This window comes from Gekko japonicus, unplaced genomic scaffold (assembly GCF_001447785.1).
Source record: "Gekko japonicus isolate JY-2015 unplaced genomic scaffold, Gekko_japonicus_V1.1 scaffold2076, whole genome shotgun sequence".
NCBI classification, from domain to species: Eukaryota; Metazoa; Chordata; class Lepidosauria; order Squamata; family Gekkonidae; genus Gekko; species Gekko japonicus.
In genome coordinates, this window is record NW_015166482.1 from 254179 (window position 1) to 273168 (window position 18990).

The 18990-nt window shown below is 48.2% G+C and overlaps 1 protein-coding gene across 1 annotated transcript in view; it reads right to left on the bottom strand.

The window, feature by feature from the left end:
- The window catches only part of ATP8B1 (ATPase, aminophospholipid transporter, class I, type 8B, member 1), a 48020-nt gene that overhangs the window by 24467 nt on the left and 4563 nt on the right, over nucleotides 1-18990 (bottom strand). Inside the window, exons 2-11 of the mRNA XM_015412133.1 lie at nucleotides 17621-17718; nucleotides 16937-17050; nucleotides 14042-14140; nucleotides 11987-12048; nucleotides 9058-9130; nucleotides 8886-8956; nucleotides 6725-6807; nucleotides 3591-3749; nucleotides 3267-3355; nucleotides 1383-1573 (exon numbers count right to left, since the gene is read on the bottom strand). Of these exons, the coding sequence (XP_015267619.1) occupies nucleotides 1383-1573; nucleotides 3267-3355; nucleotides 3591-3749; nucleotides 6725-6807; nucleotides 8886-8956; nucleotides 9058-9130; nucleotides 11987-12048; nucleotides 14042-14140; nucleotides 16937-17050; nucleotides 17621-17718 (1039 nt within the window). The remainder of the gene's footprint in view (nucleotides 1-1382; nucleotides 1574-3266; nucleotides 3356-3590; nucleotides 3750-6724; nucleotides 6808-8885; nucleotides 8957-9057; nucleotides 9131-11986; nucleotides 12049-14041; nucleotides 14141-16936; nucleotides 17051-17620; nucleotides 17719-18990) is intronic.

The window sequence follows — 18990 nt, forward strand, 5'->3', positions numbered from 1 at the left end:
CACAGTGGTTGGACTGGGTTGCCAACCTCCAGGTGGTGGCTAGAGACCTTCTGGCATTACAACTGATCTCCAGGTGACACAGATCAGTTCACCTGGAGAAAATGGCCTCTCTGGAAGGTGGACTCTGTGGCATTATACCCAGGGCCTTTTTTTGGAGATAAAGCCCAGCAGGAACTCATTAGCATAGCCACACCCAACAGCAGAAACTCATTAGCATGTTGGGCCACACCCCTGACAACGCAGCACATTAGCATATTAGGACACACCCCCCGTGCCTTGCCCGGGCGCCCTACAGCGGGGGGACGCCCGGCCAAGCCAGCCCTTGAAGGGAAGGGAAGGTAATTTAAATGCCTCCCCAATCCTTCCAGGCCCCCCCCTGGCCCGCCCGCCTCAGAGTCGCCGGGGTGTGTGTGTCGCTCTCCAGGCCTTCCCTCTGTAGCCACGCACGCGCAGAGGTTTTGGCTGTAGGCGTGGACATGGCCAACTCGGAAGCCAGCCGGAACGCCGTTCCTGTGCGTTCCTGCCCCCAAATAGCCCTGATTATAACCCACTGAAGGCCCTCCCATCCACAAACCCCACCCTCCTCAGGCTCAGGCATTAAAACCTTCATTTCACATCCTGGTTTAGACCAAACTCTAGTTATGGAGCAAAACCTGTGTTAGCATTAGCTACGGTTAATGTCAAGGGAGACATAACTAACCATGGTTAAGCCTGGCAGGAGAGAATCCCTGCAGAAGTATGGAGATTCCGGGTGGAGGGCTCACACGACCACACGGCCCACTCCAAATCCCTTAAAGGCCAGGCGGCACAGTTTTAAATTCTGCAAGCCCCTTTGGCGGACTTCTGCAAAGCAGCAGAGTATGAAGTCCATAAAGGATAATAATACATGAAATATGTGGATCCGCCTGGCGTGTTTGCGGGAAATAAAACACTCAGCTTGCCATCCTAAACATATTTAGTAGGAAATCTGACTTACTTATGTGGGGATTACTTTCAAGCAAGTTTAGGATCTGTCCTATGACCAAGACTAGAAATGGCCCACCTGATGGATTAAGTCAAGAATAAGTTTCTAGGTGGTTGTGTTTTTGAATCACAACCCTCTAGTTCTGGCGACTGACCGTTTTAAATGCTGAGTTAGATACACCTATTTTATCTGAGCTACACATTCGCAGAGAAGTTCCCGGGACTGCTGTAATATAAGGCTGGTTCTGATTTATGCTTGCAAAGGGAAACAAGGGGAAAAAATGAAATTACTCTGTTCATGGGTTACCAGAAAAACAAAACAAAACAAAACGAAGAAAAAACTCCTTGGATCGAAATCTCACGAACCCTTAACCACCCACAAGAGCTTCAGAATGTGCAGTCATTCACAACCAAGTTACCTCACATAGAGGGAAATGGGCACCATGGTGTTAAGGACAATGATGTAGCCCCAAAAGTTAAGGAAACCACGGTAGGCAGGGGTATAGTCCAGTCCATCATAGAGATACCAAGAAATATTGCCAATCTGTTGCTCCCAGTAAGTGTGTCCAATAGCCAGGCCAGAAGACACCAAGATGAGCATAACAAAGATCTGGAACATACAAGAACAAAACCATCCATTGTAAGGTGAAAGTGTACCTCATCATCTTTTATACCCATAACTCTAACCACCATGAACAAAGCCAAATAGCTGATGCTTGGACAGAAAACCAGCTCTCTGTACAAACTATCTACAAACCAGAATAACTGGTTGGCCAGTGCGTGAGACAGGATGCTGGACTAGATGGACCCACTGGTCTGATCCAGCAGGGCTCTTCTTATGCTCTTAACTTGCATAGCACCAACGTATACAACAAGCTGTCTCCCACTTGGTATAATTAATTTATTATTATTTATTGATTGAGACATTTACAAGTGCTGGGGGGACAATGCAACTCACTGGGGTTATCCCACCCTTTTCATCACCCCCCCCTCGCTCACCAGGCCACCCATCTGACCCAGCTTTCTACAAATGCCCTCCCAAACTGTATCTGGCCCCAGGGTGTGGATTTTTCAATTATTTATGATAGCTTGCTTTTCTCTCCAATGAGGACTCAAAGCAGCTCACAATATAGTTCTCCCTTCCTTCATTTTATCCTCACAACAACAGCCCTGTGAAGTAGTGCGAAGGCACTACTGAGCTGAAAAAAATACTCTGGTTATTTTTTCAGCCAAATACAACACTAGGTATTGTCTAAAGCCATACAAAATAGCCAAGCCTGAAAAATCCCGAAAATATTTGGGATTTTTCAGGGCCACTGAATAGCTGATGTTTAAAGGGACTGCCTTCCCTTTAAACACCTTCCGGGTGAACTCTCCATTTCAGAGTTCACTTGTGGTGTGGCTTGCAAAAGGGATTTAAAGGGAACAAGGTCCCTCTAAATGCCTTTCGCAAGCCGTGCTGTGAGTAAACTTTGAAGCGGCAAGTTCACCTGGAAGGCGTTTAAAGGGACTGCAATCCTTTTAAATACCTTCTTCAAGCAGCAAGTTTAAAGGGATTCGGGAATATCGGAAAATACCGATTTTGGGGGGTTTAATGTACCCGAACCTGAAAAATACTGTGTGGGTTTGTTTTATTTTTGCACACCCTTACTGTGAAGCAGGTTAGGCTGTGAGAAAATGGCAGGAACAAGGTCACCCAGCAAGCTTCCATGGCAGAGTGGGGATCTGAACTTGGATCTCCAAGATCCTAGTCGGGCACTCTAACCACTACACCATGCTGCTACTCAGTCAAACAGTGGACTTAAATACAATTATGACTAGTCAGAGGAACTGGAGAATCTGCATCTAAAAAGGTGTGCACAGCCAAGACTGTATTCCCCCCCCCCGCAGCACTTTGCTGCCAAAGAGACAAGCTACTGCTCTGCCAAAGTGACTTGCCTCTCTAGCAGCAGGAAACAGTGAAGCAAGAACAGTGAACAATAGTCTCAGCTTTGTGTGCGGAGCTCTCCCGTATATGCATAATGTTTCCTTAATCCGGACCTGTCCCTCTATCTCACTCACAAAAGAACTGTCACGCCCTTTCCTAGATATCATGGCTATCCACCCATGGATATGGAGGGAGGCTATTCCGCTGCTCACTTGCATGGGTATCTGGGAAAGGTTACTTCAAGAGCAAGAAGCAAGAAGTTCGTGCCAGGATATGCCAATGTTGCATGAATCATGATTTAAAAAAAAAACAGCGAACAGTTAACGTGGCATGCCTTCTGTACACAACAAAACCAAAAGGAAATTAAACACCTTACCGTATATACCATGTAATTCATAAGGGAGTCTATTTTAGTTCTTTTAAAGCGTGTTTTCCCACTGTTTTTCATTATTTTTGTGTCTGCTCCTGAAAAGGCACATTAAATATTGCAGTATAAATGTCACAGTTATTAATACTTCAAATGTAGATGTGTTTTCTTAGTGTCCGAACACACCTGTGAATCTTTTAGCACTACACAGGTACACGGGATTATTTCTCATAGGGTTTCTTGTAGTGGAAATCCTCCCCGGTATAAACTTTATAAATGCAATTTTCTCTGTTTGAGCTGGTAGCAGCCGCACCTCATCCACCCCATTAGTACCTGCAAATATGACAAGCCCGTGGCAAGCGTCCGTGTTTCGGATTTTGCAGCCACGTAACAAGATTTTGTCGGCATCCACCGCGTAACTCCTTCCTTTCCATTTCAGAGTACCGGTGAATTTATCGAGCCGGTTGTTGGGTTCTTCACATTCTACCAAGCCTGGTAAGACGGGTGGGAGGAAAAGAAATGGATCACAAAAGCTGGCTTACCACAGGAGTATTTCACTATATCCTGTTTTAGAGGTGACTCATAGGGTAGTGGCGCAAGGAATATCTTTAACCTCCACCCCTGAACACTGTTGAAAAGGAACGGTGCCTTTATTGGCAGGTGTCACAAGGGCTGGCAGAGATTACACAGGTGTGCAGTTACGGAGGGGCAAGTGGTACTTGGCACCAGCAAGTGATGTCATCACCCCACGCCCATGTTGGGCTCCTCTAGCTATTCAGCAGCTGTGTGCCTGCATGGTTCTACAGCTGAGGCCCTGGTACCTCCGCCATGGTCTCCCAATGCCTGCCAATAAGGGTGCCACTTTCCCCTCCCCTATCAACAATGCTTAGTGGTGGGGGCTGGGGTATTCCCTGTACTACACCCAATGAACTAGAAGAAGAAGAAAAGAAGAAGAGATTGGATTTATACCCGCCCTTCACTCGGAGTCTTAGAGCAGCTTACAAGCTCCTTTCCCTTCCTCTCCCCACAACAGACACCCTGGTGGGGTTGAGAGAGCTCTTTCAAGAACAGCTCTGACCAAATCATGGCTTGCCCAAGGTCATCCAACAGCTGCAAGTGAATGAGTGGGGAATCAAACCCGGTTCTCCCAGATTAGAGTCTGTGCATTTAACCACTACACCAAAATGGCTTGAAGGCCCAACACTGACACACTTACTTAAATTTAAAAGTAAAAGTCTGAAGCAACAGCACATTTCCAGCTGCTTGCAGCCATAATTGTGGCAGAGACACCCTGCCTGTAGCTTGAAGGGATGCCCTGTACAGGAGCATTTTTTGCCATACTGCTTCCCCTCCTGGATGAGCCCCACTTTCATTGTCCCATGCCCAGGTATGCTTGTGATCAGTGAAGTTGAAAATGAGTGGGTTCTTCAAGTTTTGTATCACAATATGCACCCCAAAAGTGGAGGAAGCATGCGCTCAGAGGCAAGAGTTAAAAGAAGAGGAGGAGGAGATTGGATGTATACCCCGCCCTTCACCCAGAGTCTCAGAGCGGCTTACAAACTCCTCTCCCTCCCCCTCCCCACAACAAACACTCTGTGAGGTAGGCAGGGCTGAGAGAGCTCTGACAGAAACTGCTGTTTCAAGAACAGTTGTGCCAGAACTAGGGCTTGCCCAAGGTCATCCAGCAGCTGCAAGTGGAGGAGTGGGGAATCAAACCCGGTTCTCCCAGATCAGAGTCTGCACACTTAACCACTACACCATACTGGCTACATCAAAAGCACACACGCACACAACTGAATGCCTGGTTTGGTTCTCTTTGTTTTACAAAAAAATAATAATTCCAAAAGCAGATGTCCAGTGAACTCATGAAATGGCATTATAGCATTTCAGGCCCACTGGTTCATATGGCCCCATATTGTCCAGCCCACCAGTTAAGATCTGCCTCACAAGCCCTTAAGAACTGAGGTGGGTGGCGAGCACACAGGGCCTTTTCAGTAGTGGCACCTTGCCTGTGGCACGCCCTGCCCCTTGCGGCTCATCTGACACCTACATGACTCCGTTTTAGATGCCAGGCCCAAATGTTTCTCTTCATCCAGGCTTTCAGTTCAGGAGCTGATGCTTTACTACCTTTTTAATGGTGTGTTTTAGTCCGGAAACTGGCATTCATTTTAAGCTGGCTAATTATCTGTGCTTTTATTGTCTGCTTGGTCGTGTTGTGCCGGGCTTTAGTTATGAACATGTGAGAACTATGTCGTGCAGCCCACGCCAACTCCCCGGTGGCAGCAGATGTCCTGACCCTACCTAGGCTTGCCAACTCTGGGCTGGGAAATACCTGGAGATTCTGGGAGCGGAGCCTGGGGAGGGAGGGGTTTGGGGAGGCACCGGACAATGCAGGGCTATTTTTGGGCAGGAACGCACAGGAACGGAGTTCCGGCTGGCTCCTGAGTTGGCCACGCCCAGCAGGAACTCATTAGCATAATAGGCCACGCCCAACAGCAGAAACTCATTAGGATTGGCTACAATTAGGGGGGGTGGCCTAACATGCAAAGGAGTTCCTGCTACAAAAAAAGCCCAGGGTTTTGACAACAAAGTAAACAGAATAAGAAGCAAAAGGTGGGTGTGGCTGGATGACCACACTTCTGGTAACATGGGTGTGTGTGGCCTAATATGGCAATAAGCTGTGCTATCAGGGGTGTGGCCTAATATACTAATGAGTTCCTGCTGTTGGGTGTGGCCTGTTATGCTAATGAGTTCCTGCTGGCCTTTTTCTACAAAAAGACAATGCCATAAAGTCCACCTTCCAAAGCAGCCATTTTCTCCAGGGGAACTGATCTTGATTGTCTGGAGGTCAATTGTAATAGCGGGAGATCTCCAGGCCCCGCCTGAAGGTCGGCAGCCCATTCCCATTGAAGCTTTTACCACATCTCTGAGTAGTTTCCTGGAGATGGAGGGATCAGAATGCCATAGGGATGCCAGCCTCCAGGTGGTCTCCAGACTACAGCTCATCTCCAGACTACAGAGATCAGCTCCCCTGGATAAAATGGTTGCTTTGGAGGGTGGATTCGGTGGCATTGTCCCCTACTGAGGTTCCTGTCATCCCCAAACTCCACTTCCAAATCTCCAGGAGTTTCCCGATGTGGATCTGATAAACCTATCCCCCCCAATTTCCCACTAGTGGCCATGGGGGACCTGGCGACCCTACAATGCCAACTGCAAGCTGTGTCCCAGCAGAGGTACAGCACTCTGTTTCCACAGGGAGGGAAGGCCCAGATCTTTCCTTCCCCATGGAAACGTCTTCCCATGTCCCTCCTGGGACACAGTAGAAAGCTTGGGTGGGAAATCAAAGCACTGGGTGTGAACACCCCACCCAGTTTCTCTGTTGCATCCCAAGGGCTTGTGTTTCTTTTCACATCTTAAATCACACCAGGCAGTTGCAAAGAAAAACGCGAAAGCGTATTTGCACAAACCATCGAAGGCAGCCAAAGTGCTTTCTTCTTGAAGATACCGGTCTGTTACCTCCAGTGACATTTTGAACTTTAGGTTGGTTTCACTAAATGAGAAAAAAAAAATGATTAGCTCTTGTATAAGAATACATCAGTGTCGTCTCCGGATTTTATAACAATGTTTCAAAAAACGGATCTTCCTCAGGAAATATTCTATAAAGTAGTACAAGAGCTTTCATGCTCTTTCAGGCCAATGCTATGCTGGGGATTATTAGGAAGGGTATTGAAAACAGATCAGCCAATATCATAATGCCCCTGTATAAATCAATGGTGCGACCTCATTTGGAATACTGTGTGCAATTCTGGTCACCACACCTTAAAAAGGATATTATAGCTCTGGAAAAAGTGCAGAAAAGGGCAACTCGAATGATAAAAGGGTTGGACCACTTTCCCTATGAGGAAAGGTTAAAGCGCTTAGGGCTCTTTAGCTTGGAGAAACGACGACTGAGGGGAGACATGATTGAGGTTTATAAGATTATGCATGGGATAGAGCAGGTAGAGAAAGAGGTACTTTTCTCCCTTTCTCACAATACAAGAACCCGTGGGCACTCCATGAAATTGCTGAGCGGTCGGGTTAGAACGGATAAAAGGAAGTACTTCTTCACCCAAAGAGGGATTAACACCTACGTGCGCACAAACCTCTCCCTCCCCCCCAGGTCCCCCCGATGTGCGGATTTAAGCATCTGCACACCAGGGGGCGACTTGAGAATTAGATATATAGATATGGAGCAAAGGTCCATCAGTGGCTATTAGCCACAAGGTATAGATAGGGACTCAGGGGCAAGTGATGCTCTGTCTTCTTGGTGCTTGGGGGTGGTCAACAGTGGGAGGGCGTCTTATGTCCTGGCCCCACTGGTGGACCTCCTGATGGCACTGGTATTTCTGGCCACTGTGTGACACAGACTGTTGGACGGGATGGGCCTTTGGCCTGATCCAACATTGGCGTCTCTTATGTTCTTATAAAGTGCTATACACAGAATCAGGAATAATATAATGCATTAAGCGCTAGGATGCTGATCTCAAAAGTATTCAGGCTGCAAACATGCTTCTCAGTTTCTGATGGATCCCAGGTGTCTGGGAGACGCCATTTCTCTATGCCAGGGATCCACAACCTTTTTGAGCTGGCAGGCACAACTGGATTTCTGATACAGTGTAGTGGGCGCAAGCACAAGATGGCTAAGAAAAGATGACTGCTGCATGAGGCACAGCCAGTCACAAAATGGCTGCTACAGGAGACAGAGCCTGTCACAAAATGGCTGCTGCAGTTTACCTTCCATCAACACAGTGAAGATCCTTGTGCTGTGGCGGCAGCTGCTACCAAAGCAACATTTTTTTAAAAAAAACTGCACAGCCAATCAAATCTCCAATGGCCAATCAGAGGCCTTGCTGGGCAAAAGCCCACTCAAGCCCCACCCTCTTTCTAAAAACACTTGGCAGGCATCAATAAAGGTGTTGGTGAGTACCATGCCACCCCCGGCCACTATGTTAGGGACCCCCCACTCTAGGCATTCAGACATGTAAGGTGGTACTGCACAATTTTTCATCTTAGAAAATTAATAAGCTGCTTGAAAAACAGAAAAGAAAAATGGCACAGCAGTAGGGTTGCCAAGTCAATTTTTCTTACCGGCGGGGGAGCCTTGCTGGGCTCTGGGAGCTGTCCGTCGATGTGTGTGCGTGCGCACAAGGCGCGCACGCACTGCCAGCATGTCACCGGAAGTGACATGCAACGTCGATCATGTTGAAGGTGTGGCCCTGATCATCGGAGGGAAAACCATAGAGTTTTCCCTCTGACGATCGGGGCCACGCCCTCAACGTGATTGACGTGGTTGCGTCACTTCTGGTGACGCAGCCACGCTGCGCTTCGGGGGGCGGAGTTCCCCCTGGGGCCAGATTCCGCCGCGGCGGGAATCGGGCCTCCGAAGCGGGGGTTTACCCGCTCCCTGCACCCACTTGGCAACCTACACAGCAGTGGTTAAGACAGCAAGCAGAGACACTTATACAAGAATTACTGTATAAGACCCCACCGAACAGACCTGAGCAGGATTCTGGGTAGGCCTGCTTACGAAGGCTTCCTTCCTTACACAGCAACACACTGGATTTCGGCCTACTGGGGCTTTGTACTTACCCATCTAGTTCAGCTGTCTCTACGTAACAAAGGCTGTTGGGTTCTGAAGTGGACAGCAGCAGGATATCTGCCTGATTAAAAGAGGAATAAAGGGAGTTAAAATGCATGCAGAAATACTGCCAGAGTTTCAGTGCAAAATCACACAAACGAACACAAAGATCGTTTCACTTACAGGAACGAAGGCATTCTTTGCCAGTCGAATGACATCACCAACTTTAATGTCTTTCCATTTTGCAGTTTTGAACCTGAAATGACAAGGTATCTTACATCATAAAAAGAGCACAAACCTGAACTGAACAGTGTTAGAAAAATAGCTGAATGTTCTCTATGAACACAATGCTGTAAAGGAATCGGTATTTGGTATCCGTAAGGTTATTTTTCTCTGTACCATGCATATTTTCCCATGCCCTTCCTCTTATTAATATCCTACTCTTCCTCCAAGGAGCTGTTAGGTAGCTTACATGGCTGCCACCCGTCTTACCCTCAAAACAACTCTGGGAGGAGGAGGAGGAGGAAGAGTTAAGATTTTTACCCCACCCTTCACTCAGAGTCTCAGAGCAACTTACAATCACCTTCCCTTCCTCTCCCCACAACAGACACCCTGTGCGGTAGGTGGGGCTGAGAGAGCTCTGACAGAACTGCTCTTGAGAGAACAGCTCTGAGAGAACTGTGACTGACCCAAGGTCACCCAGCTGGCTCCATGGGTGGGGAATCAAACCCGGTTTTCCAGATTAGAGTCCGCTGCTCTTAACCACTACACCAAACCAGGGGTCGTTTCGTAGAAAAAGAGCTAGGGGGACTCATTAGCATAACTCATTAGCATATGCCACACCCCCTGACATCACTGGAAGTGTGTCATAAGGCCACACCCCCTGACATCACCGGAAGTGTGTCATAAGGCCACACACCCTGCCCCCAACGGTTCCGGTCGCCGCCGCCGGCCTTGCAGCTCCACTGCCGAGCCCCATGAGGGGCCCGGCGGTGGACCTGCAAGGCCAGCAGGAGTGCAAGGAAGCCCCGCAAAGGCTCTCCCTGGCCCCAGGCAGGCAGGGGTGGGGAGAGGCAGGGAGGAAGCAACTTACCCTCCCTCTTCTCCTGCCTCCTCCTGGCTGAATGAGGGCCGGAAGCGGGGCGGCCGGAAGCAGGGGGCGGGTCTTCGTCATGTGCCCCGCCCCCCGCACCTCACCCGGGGGAACCGCGATCCCCCCCGAAATGACCTCTGCACCAAACTGGCTGATAAGCAGTGACTATTCTTCTAAAGTAGGGAGCCAGCACGGGGCAGCGGTTAAGAGCGACCGACTCTATTCTGGAGCACTGGGCTCAATTCCGCCCTCCTCCACTTGAAGCCAAGCTGGGTGACCTTGGGTCACTCACAGCTCTCTCTACCCCCCCCAATAGGACTAGCTCACTGCATAATGCTAAAAAAGAGCTAGAGCTTCATGCTGCTAGACAATCCAAGGATCTCCTGGATATACCACACACAATGCAGTACGATCATTTAATTTTTTTCTTCTTAAGGTCACATTCCCCTTTCCCTTCAATAAAGGGGGACGTTGAAATTTATACCCACACACCAGTGACAATTTCACAGAGCTTCATGCCCTTCCAGAATTTTGTCCCCTCCCTGCTGACCTGATTATCAAAGGCATCACATTTTCCCCCATAAAAAATTAATGGTCCTAGGAGGCTAGAAGTACTAATTTTTTAATATGATGGTTGAAATTCCATAGATTGGTATTGTACATAAAATTATCTCAGCATTACACTTGCTCAGTCTCTCGTCCTGTTTTCCTGAAATTTGCATCCAAAACCATGCAGTTCTATTTAACATAAATACCTCCTTTTACTCAGAGCAGAACCGGTTTACCTTGGCAGTGATTGTAACAACTGTCTACGAACACAGTGGAAGATTATAGCCGTTCCTAAGACTGTGGCTGTGTGAACCTCATAAGCAAAAGAAAAGTTCCACTCTATGCTGTGAATAAATTGGGAACACTATGAGCGTATGCCTTTTCATGATGAAAATGGTAGAAGTTTATCTTGATTGTACAATGTGGTGCATCTCAGAACTGAATTTTTTGTTTTACAGTGACGTGCTTGTGAGAAATAATGCTGAGTCACAGTCCATTTAACAAACAGTTGACCTCATGTTTTCCAAGTAGTCCATGTGACCACGAGAACCAGCCCTTTGCTTATTATAAATACGAAGGAATATGAAAGAGTCTCGAAATCCCAGATTCTCTGCTGTCTTATCAAATCTACCTTATGTTCTGATTCACTCAGGAACCAGAAGCCCAGCACGAAGGAGGTTGAAAATTCTGCCCTCCCTATAGCCAATGGGCTGACTCAGTTCCGACTCTACTAATTTTCATCCACTGAAAGCTCAGGTTTTCCCCATTTTTGAGCATTTGGAATCGAACTGTGCTTAAGTTGGAAGCAATACTCCCAACTCTGATTTTGTTATTTAGTGCAGATGCAAACTGTATTCAGAGAAGAAGAAGAGGAGGAGGAAATTGGACTTATACCTCACCCTTCACTACCCAAAGGAGTCTCAGATTGGCTTACAATCTACTTTCACTTTCCCTCCCCACAACGGACAACCTGTGAGGTAGGTGGGCCTGAGAGAGCTCTTTCGAGAACTTCTGCTGAGAGAACAGCTCTGAAAGAACTTGTAACTGACCCAAGGTCACACCAGCAGCTGCATGTGGAGGAGTGGGGAATCAAACTCAGTTCTCCCAGATTAGAGTCCACACTCTTAACCGCTACACCAAACTGACAGACCTGTACCTGTTTTCCATATTCCATGTGAGTGGAGGAAGAGGCAACTTGTCTAGGGAAAAGCAATTCCTACCAGCATCAATTCCATTCTCAGCCACTGTACAGAGCACTGAGAAAAGCCCAAGGATACCGACAATGGGTGCCCTCACTCACGCTGAATAATGTACTTTCACTGTGTGAAATGGGGAAATCCATTTGCAAGCCGTTCTAAAGTGCAACGAAAGTGGACTGAAAAAGCATTATTCAGCATGTGTGAAAGCATCTACTGTTTGCACAGATACCCTGAATAGATATACAGACCAGGCAAGGTCAGTACACAATACCTGCCATCCTTGATCACATCACACGTGCGGTTGTTGATTTCATTGTCCATCCGATGTCGAGCCTGAATTGGGAAGATGACAGGAGACCTTATATCATCCCATTATAGTTCCATTCTGACTCAGCTTCTACAGTGATTTGATGGCCTCACTGGTGGACCTCCTGATGGCACCTGGTATTTCTGGCCACTGTGTGACAGAGTGCGGGACTAGATGGGCCATTGGCCTGATCCAACATTGGCTTCTCTTAGGTTCTCATGATGTATTCTATCCACTGAGAGCCCCGACCTGTCTAGCCCAGGCTAGGTTGATCTCATCAAATCTTGGAAACTAAGCAGGGTCAGTACTTGGATAGGAGACCACCAAGGAAGTCCAGGGTTGCTACACAGAGGCAGACAATGGCAAACCACCTCTGTACGTCTCTTGCCTTCAAAACCCTAAGGGGCTGCCATGAATCAGAAGAAGAAGATTGGATTTATACCCCGCCCTTCACTACCCGAAGGAGTCTCAGAGCGGCTTACAATCTCCTTTCCCTTCCCCTCCCCACAACCAAAACCCTGTGAGGTAGGTGGGACCGAGAGAGCTTTCCCGAGAACTGCCCTAGAGACATCAGCTCTGAAAGAACTAATGACTGACCCAAGGTCACACCAGCAGCTGCATGTGGAGAAGTGGGGAATCAAACCCGGTTCTCCCAGATTAGAGTCCGCGCTCCTAACCACTACACCAAACTGGCCACGACTTGACGGCACTTCCCACCGTCCATTGAGACTCTGATGGCATAGAATAGGGAGGGGTGTCCACTGCTGCTCCTTCCCAGCCCTCAAATGCAGTTTCACAAGACGGAGTAGAGCACGAATCACTCCTGCTCCCTTTAGCTGCACTATCTAAAAGGAGTAAAGAAAAGCAGGATTCTACACCCTCAAGGGCTCTTCCTTCCACCAGGAGATGGAAGATCTTTCCAGAAGCTCTAGTTACATTGCCAAAGCCAGCTGAGGCATCATGTCACTTTAGGTTAAAAAGCCCCCCAGAAGTGACATAGGAAGGTTTTACCATAGACTTTCTGGCAATTCCTAGATCTACCCATGTCATTTCCATTTTTTCTACCATTAGTGACATGATGTCACAGCTGGTATCAAAGCCTTCCCCATATCCCTACCCACCCACTGCTACTTGCCAGGCACTGCCTAGCACTGCCTGGCAACTAACACTCCCTCTAAGCTGTGGAGTCCTGTGAGCAAAAATTCTACATTGTGAGCTACTGGCATTAAAGTTGTCAGCGAGCAATTTGGCTCCTGCATAAGTTAGCTTGCTCTGGAGCCCTCCTTCCTGAGCTAGGACAAAAATGTGTGAGCCGGAGGCTAATTTTTTTTTTAGCTAGCTCACACTAACTCAGCTTAGAGGGAACACTGCTGGCAACTCTAATCAAAGAACATCCTGGCATCCTGTGCACCAGAGGCAGAGGGAAGAAATGGTGTGTGTGTGGGGGGGGGAAGACACATGCTCCAGCATTGTGCTGGCACGCTCATTTCCCTTCTGGTGAAAACACAGCAAACTCTCTAGCATTTCACAAAAACTCTTTGGTTTGCCACAAAGTTTTTGCAAAATGCTAGAGCATCCACCATGTTACCTCTGTTTCATTGGAAGTGATGGGAGGGTGCCAGTGTGTTGCTGCCATGCCAGCTCATGCCCCCATTTCAGGGCCGTAGCCAGGATTTTGTAATTCAGGGGGCCTTTAAATAAGTCGGGGGGCACTGACATCACAAAATAAAAAATAAAAATAAAAATTTAAGAACTCATTTTTTGCAGCATTCGCAGTCTGCTTGCCTACGCGGGGAAGCAAGCTGCACGCGGGGAAGGGGCGGTGGCGGGGAGTCCTCCAGGCAGCCCAGAGAGTTGGGGGGCCTGGGGGCTGCATGGAAGTCAGGGGGCCTTGGCAGGAAGTCAGGGGGCCAGGCCCCGAAATGCCCCAGTGTAGCTACGGGCCTGCCCCACTTCCTCCCGGGTGTCGTTGACTTCAGCCCGGAAACCATAAAAGAACAACAAGAAGGTGATTCTTACAATATCATCCACGAGATCTTTAATTGCGGTGATGCCCAGCACCAGGAGCAAAGGGATCAAGGTTGTATACCAAGAGAGGGTAGTGATTTGAGGGATTGCCTGTAAATGAAAAACATCCCTACATCAGGCAGAGTTTCTTCAAAGTGAAACAACTGTGGAACAACGTTAAAAAAATGACACGAAACAAAGTTAACATCCGAAGGGACCCTCATTTATTTTCATGCTTCTATTTAAGTCACTTTTTAAGGAGCCTTCCTCCCAATCAGGGATTCAAAGCAGGACTTTGAGATGCTCAAAGGAAGTTAAGCAAACACTGGAACACCGCATAACGAGATGGCCACAGAAGGCACACCTACAATCTAGATGTCACATTTGAACCTCCAAGGAAGCTATAGAACTGAGGTTATGTAAGAAAGGATGGGAGATGGGGGAGCAAAATCTCCTGGACGTTCCAGGCCCCCGGACCATCAAATTGGCGATGACCAGGGCTAGGGTGTTTTCGGTGGCGGCTCCTACCTGGTGGAACAAGCTCCCAGGGGAGATCCGGGCCCTGCGGGACCTAGTACAGTTCCGCAGGGCCTGTAAGACGGAGCTCTTCCGCCAGGCTTTCGAATAGGAGCCGCCACAGTTATTGTTCCACCAACACCCAGGATTTCCGCATATTGGTGCAGGCATCATTGGAGGGAACGGGACGTGTTTAGGGGACGGCAGGGCAGTGGGATTCGCATTGCTGTGGTTGTCTAGCTAAGCCACAGAGAACGCCATCTTGGTTTTAAAATCTTAAAATTCTTAACATCTGGAATTGAATAGAGGAGCACTGGAAATGTTTTATGATGTTTATTTAATTGTGTATTAACTGTTCATTGTATTTTAACATTTTATATTGTTTATTGTTATTACTTGGCAGTATGCCCTGTTAGCCGCCCTGAGCCTTCGGGGAGGGCGGGATAGAAATTCAAATAAATAAATAAGTAAGTAAATAAATAATATATGAAGTACTTCTTCACCCAAAGAGTAATTGACACGTGGGATTCACTGCCACAAGAAGGGGTGGCTGCTACAAGTACAGACAGCTTCAAGAGGGGACTACATAAACATATCAGTGGCTATTAGCCACAGGGTGTAGATGGAACACTATGCCTGGGGCAGTGATGCTCTGTATTCTTGGTGCTTGGGGGGCAACAGTGGGAGGTCTTCTGGAGTTCTGGCCCTGCTGGCGGACCTCCTGATGGCACCTGGGTTTCGGCCACTGTATGACACAGAGTGTGGGACTGCGTGAGCCATGGGCCTGATCCAACATGGCTCCTCTTATGTTCATTTATGTTCTCACATAGACCTATTCTGAGAACCCTGCTAAAGACACACATGAACACACAATAAGCTGTCTTATACTGAATCAGACCCTTGGTCCGTCAAAGTCAGTACTGCCTATTCAGACTGGCAGCGGCTCTCCAGGGTCTCAGGCGGAGGTCTTTCACATCACCTCCTACTTGGTCCTTTTAACTGGAGGTGCCCAGGATTGAACCTGGGACCTTCTGGATGCCAAGCAGATGTTCAACCGCTGAGCCACATCCCCTTCCAGGAAGAAGTGATCCCCTCTACCCCAACATAACATTTTTCACACACCAATGGCAAAGAAAAAAGAACAGATGTATTCAGGGTGTTACATGTCTTATTCATAGATGCACACACCCCCAATCCACGTTTTCCTGTGTAAGGCAAATGGATGAGCTCAGCCACAGAGGCTGATCAGCATTATAACACCGTGACCTGAATATAAGGCAAAGGTAAAGGTTTCCCTTGCTCGAAAGCCAGTCGAATCCAACTCTAGGGATGCGGTGCTCATCTCCGTCTCCAAGCCGAAGAGCCAGCGCTGTCCAAAGACACTTCCGTGGTCATGTGGCCAGCATGACTAGATGCCTTAGGATATTTTGACTCGTAATATTTATGTATTCGTTTAATGTTCCCTTTTACAATGCCAATAAAGGTATGATGATGATGATGATGATGATGATGATGATGATGATGATGATGATGATGATGATAACTAGATGCCAAGGTGCACGGAGCTGAATATACACACCAGTTATTGTCAATGTTCAATAAATGATGGAAATATGCAGGTGAATTCAGCTCCGGGTATGGCTAAAGAAGGGGTCTAGGGTCAAGCACTGACTCCAGGTCCTGGGGAGTGACCACGTCTCAGTGGTAGAGCTTCTGCTTGACTTGCAGAAGGTCCCAGGTTCAGTCCCCGGCATCTCCAGTTAACAGGCCCAGGCAGTAGGTGGTGTGAAAGACCTCAGCCTGAAACCCCGGAGAGCCGCTGCCAGTCTGAGCGGACAATACTGGCTTTAATGGGTCAGTGTTCTGATCCAGTACAAGGCAGCTTCATGCGCGGTCAAGGTATTTTGTCACCCCACCCAAGGTTCACCCGTTGCCCCCTCCCATGTGAATGCTGAGCCTGAGCTCCTACAGCAAAGCCACGGGGACTCGGTCTGGACCGAGCTGACGGCAGCTTGGATCTGGAAGGTAATGCCCGTCAATGTCCACCCTGTCAATGCCCACGAGTGAGCCGAGGCTTTGCAGTGCAATGTCATCCTTCTCATATGCCCACCCAGGCAGCTGCTTAGCCAGAAGACCCACACTGGGCATTTAGCCATCATCCACATCAGGGCAAATGCCCTAGTACAAGATCCCAGCTAAAAAGCATGTGTGCCAAAGTCGCAGGCTCACAATCCAGTTGAAACCACAAGGAACGGAACATCGGCTTGCTGTGAATGCTACTGTGTCCACGGGTCTAATTCTTACAGAAGCCCTTTTCAAGCTTAACTGCTAAACTGAGTACAAAAGAACAGGAATCCCCGCTTTATACAGAAAACTCTACATGTGTCTTACCTGTAAAATAAGGAGAACCAGGAAATAGAAGTTGGCAGCTCTTTTAAACTGTTCAAGTAGATTCAATGGCAAGAAGGTGATTGGGTTATATTTGTAAGTTTTAATTGCATTTCCCTGTTGAGGACATAAAATGGAGGGGGGGTTAATTCCGATAGAACATTAAATATACTATATTCCATTTCCATGCCATGTAAAACATTTCTTTTTTAGTTAAATCTTCCTCTAAGCTGCCTTGGTTAGACTAGTGCATTATGCAAACCACTTTGCCACAGGTCACTGCCTTGGACAAGTCATCTGAAACAGACTTTGAAGGTTTAATATTTTGCAGGAAGTCTTAACCAGCTTCTGGTCTTTAAAGATCGTATCAATCCCTTAAAGAAAAAAACAACCCAGAAATGTATCAGGCAGAACTAAGAATGGAAAGAAAACAAACAAAACTTTCATCTCCAGGTGAAGGTTTTGTTTTGTTTTTTAAAAAATGACCGAATTCTTACCATTTACCTAGTGCGTTCACAAAAGAGCTGCACATATTATCTTGCTGTAATCTTTACACTGCCCCTGCAAGGCAGGCCAGTACCATATTGTAAGTTACTCTGGGTTCCCAATCGGGGTGAGAAGATACTTGAAATGCATCTTATCATAGTTTAGCATATGTTACTATCCTCTGTGAAGAAACCTACTTACTGAATATTTACTTGTCGCAAGGCACAGATACTTCGTTTTCATAAATTGTGGCTGTTCATAGAAGGCGCGATCATTTGCTTTAACTTGCCAACTGCAGTCTGAAAAACAAGAACACATCTCTCAGGCACGCGGAGCGAATTTAGGAAAAACTGATCCATCCTACTAGGGCTCCGGTCACACAGGCAGGAAAATGCGGGGGGAAGCGTGGCTGTTTGCCCCGGGGCAAACTAACGCGCGGTTAAGCGATCAGACCTCCAGTGGAGGTCCTGTGGAGGTACCGTGGAGGTTCCGTGGGTAGGGAGAGGTGCAGATCACAGGACAAGCCTGCGCGCAACGAAGAAGCGCGTGGTGCGGCAAACTGGTTTTCTTTTTGTGTACACGACAAATGCGCATGCTCCGTTGGGTGCTTGTGCGCATCCACGGAGACTTGGGGGGAAAAAAACCTTTTGTGCACGGGGACATGGGCGGGCGCCGGATGCCACCGGAAACGCGATCAGACGCCCGCCCTTGCCCCGTGGTTTCCGGAAACTAGTACCTCCGAGGTACTAGTTTTTTGCTGCGCGTTTTCGCCGTGAAGCCTCGGTTGTGCCACGGAAGCGCTACGCTTCCCAGATGTGCCCGTGAGATCACGCCCGGAAAATCCGCCAGTCTTCCGTCTCTCTTGCGTGGCTAATGTTCCGTGTGACCGCAGCCTAGGTTAGGAAGGCTCAGTGATATAGTAAATTTTGGCTGCAGTTTAAATATTCTAGCAAAATTACAGTTTAAAAATTAAAAAGGAAATTCGAGGGTTGCCAGTTTCCACTAGGGATAACAGCCTTCAGGTGGGACCTGGGGATCCCCTGGGATTACAACTCCTCTCTAGACAACAGAGATCAGTTCCCCTGGAGAAAATGGATAAGAGCATGAGAACATAAGAGAAGGCAATGTTGGATCAGGCCAATGGCCCATCCAGCCCAACACTCTGTCACACAGTGGCCAAAAACACCAGGTGCCATCCGGAGGTCCAGCAGTGGGGCCAGGACACTAGAAGCCCTCCCACTGTTGACCCCCCCAAGCAGCAAGAACACAGTGCATCACCTGCCCCAGACCAAGAGTTCCTATCTATACCTTGTGGCTAATAGCCTCTGACAAGGGGCGGACCCGCGATACTCGCGGGGGGGGGGAGGCAGAGGAGGAAGCAGCAGGAGGAGGTAAGTACCCCCCCCATCCCGCCGGTTCCCCCTCTCTCCTCCACACCCCCTTGATCTCCCCCCACATTGCCTTTCCCCCCCCGGCTCCTCGCTGCTCTCTCCCCCCCCATCCCGGCACCAAAGCGAGGGTCGAGCAGCTTTCCGCTCGGCCCTCTCTACTCTCCCCCCCATCCCGGCACC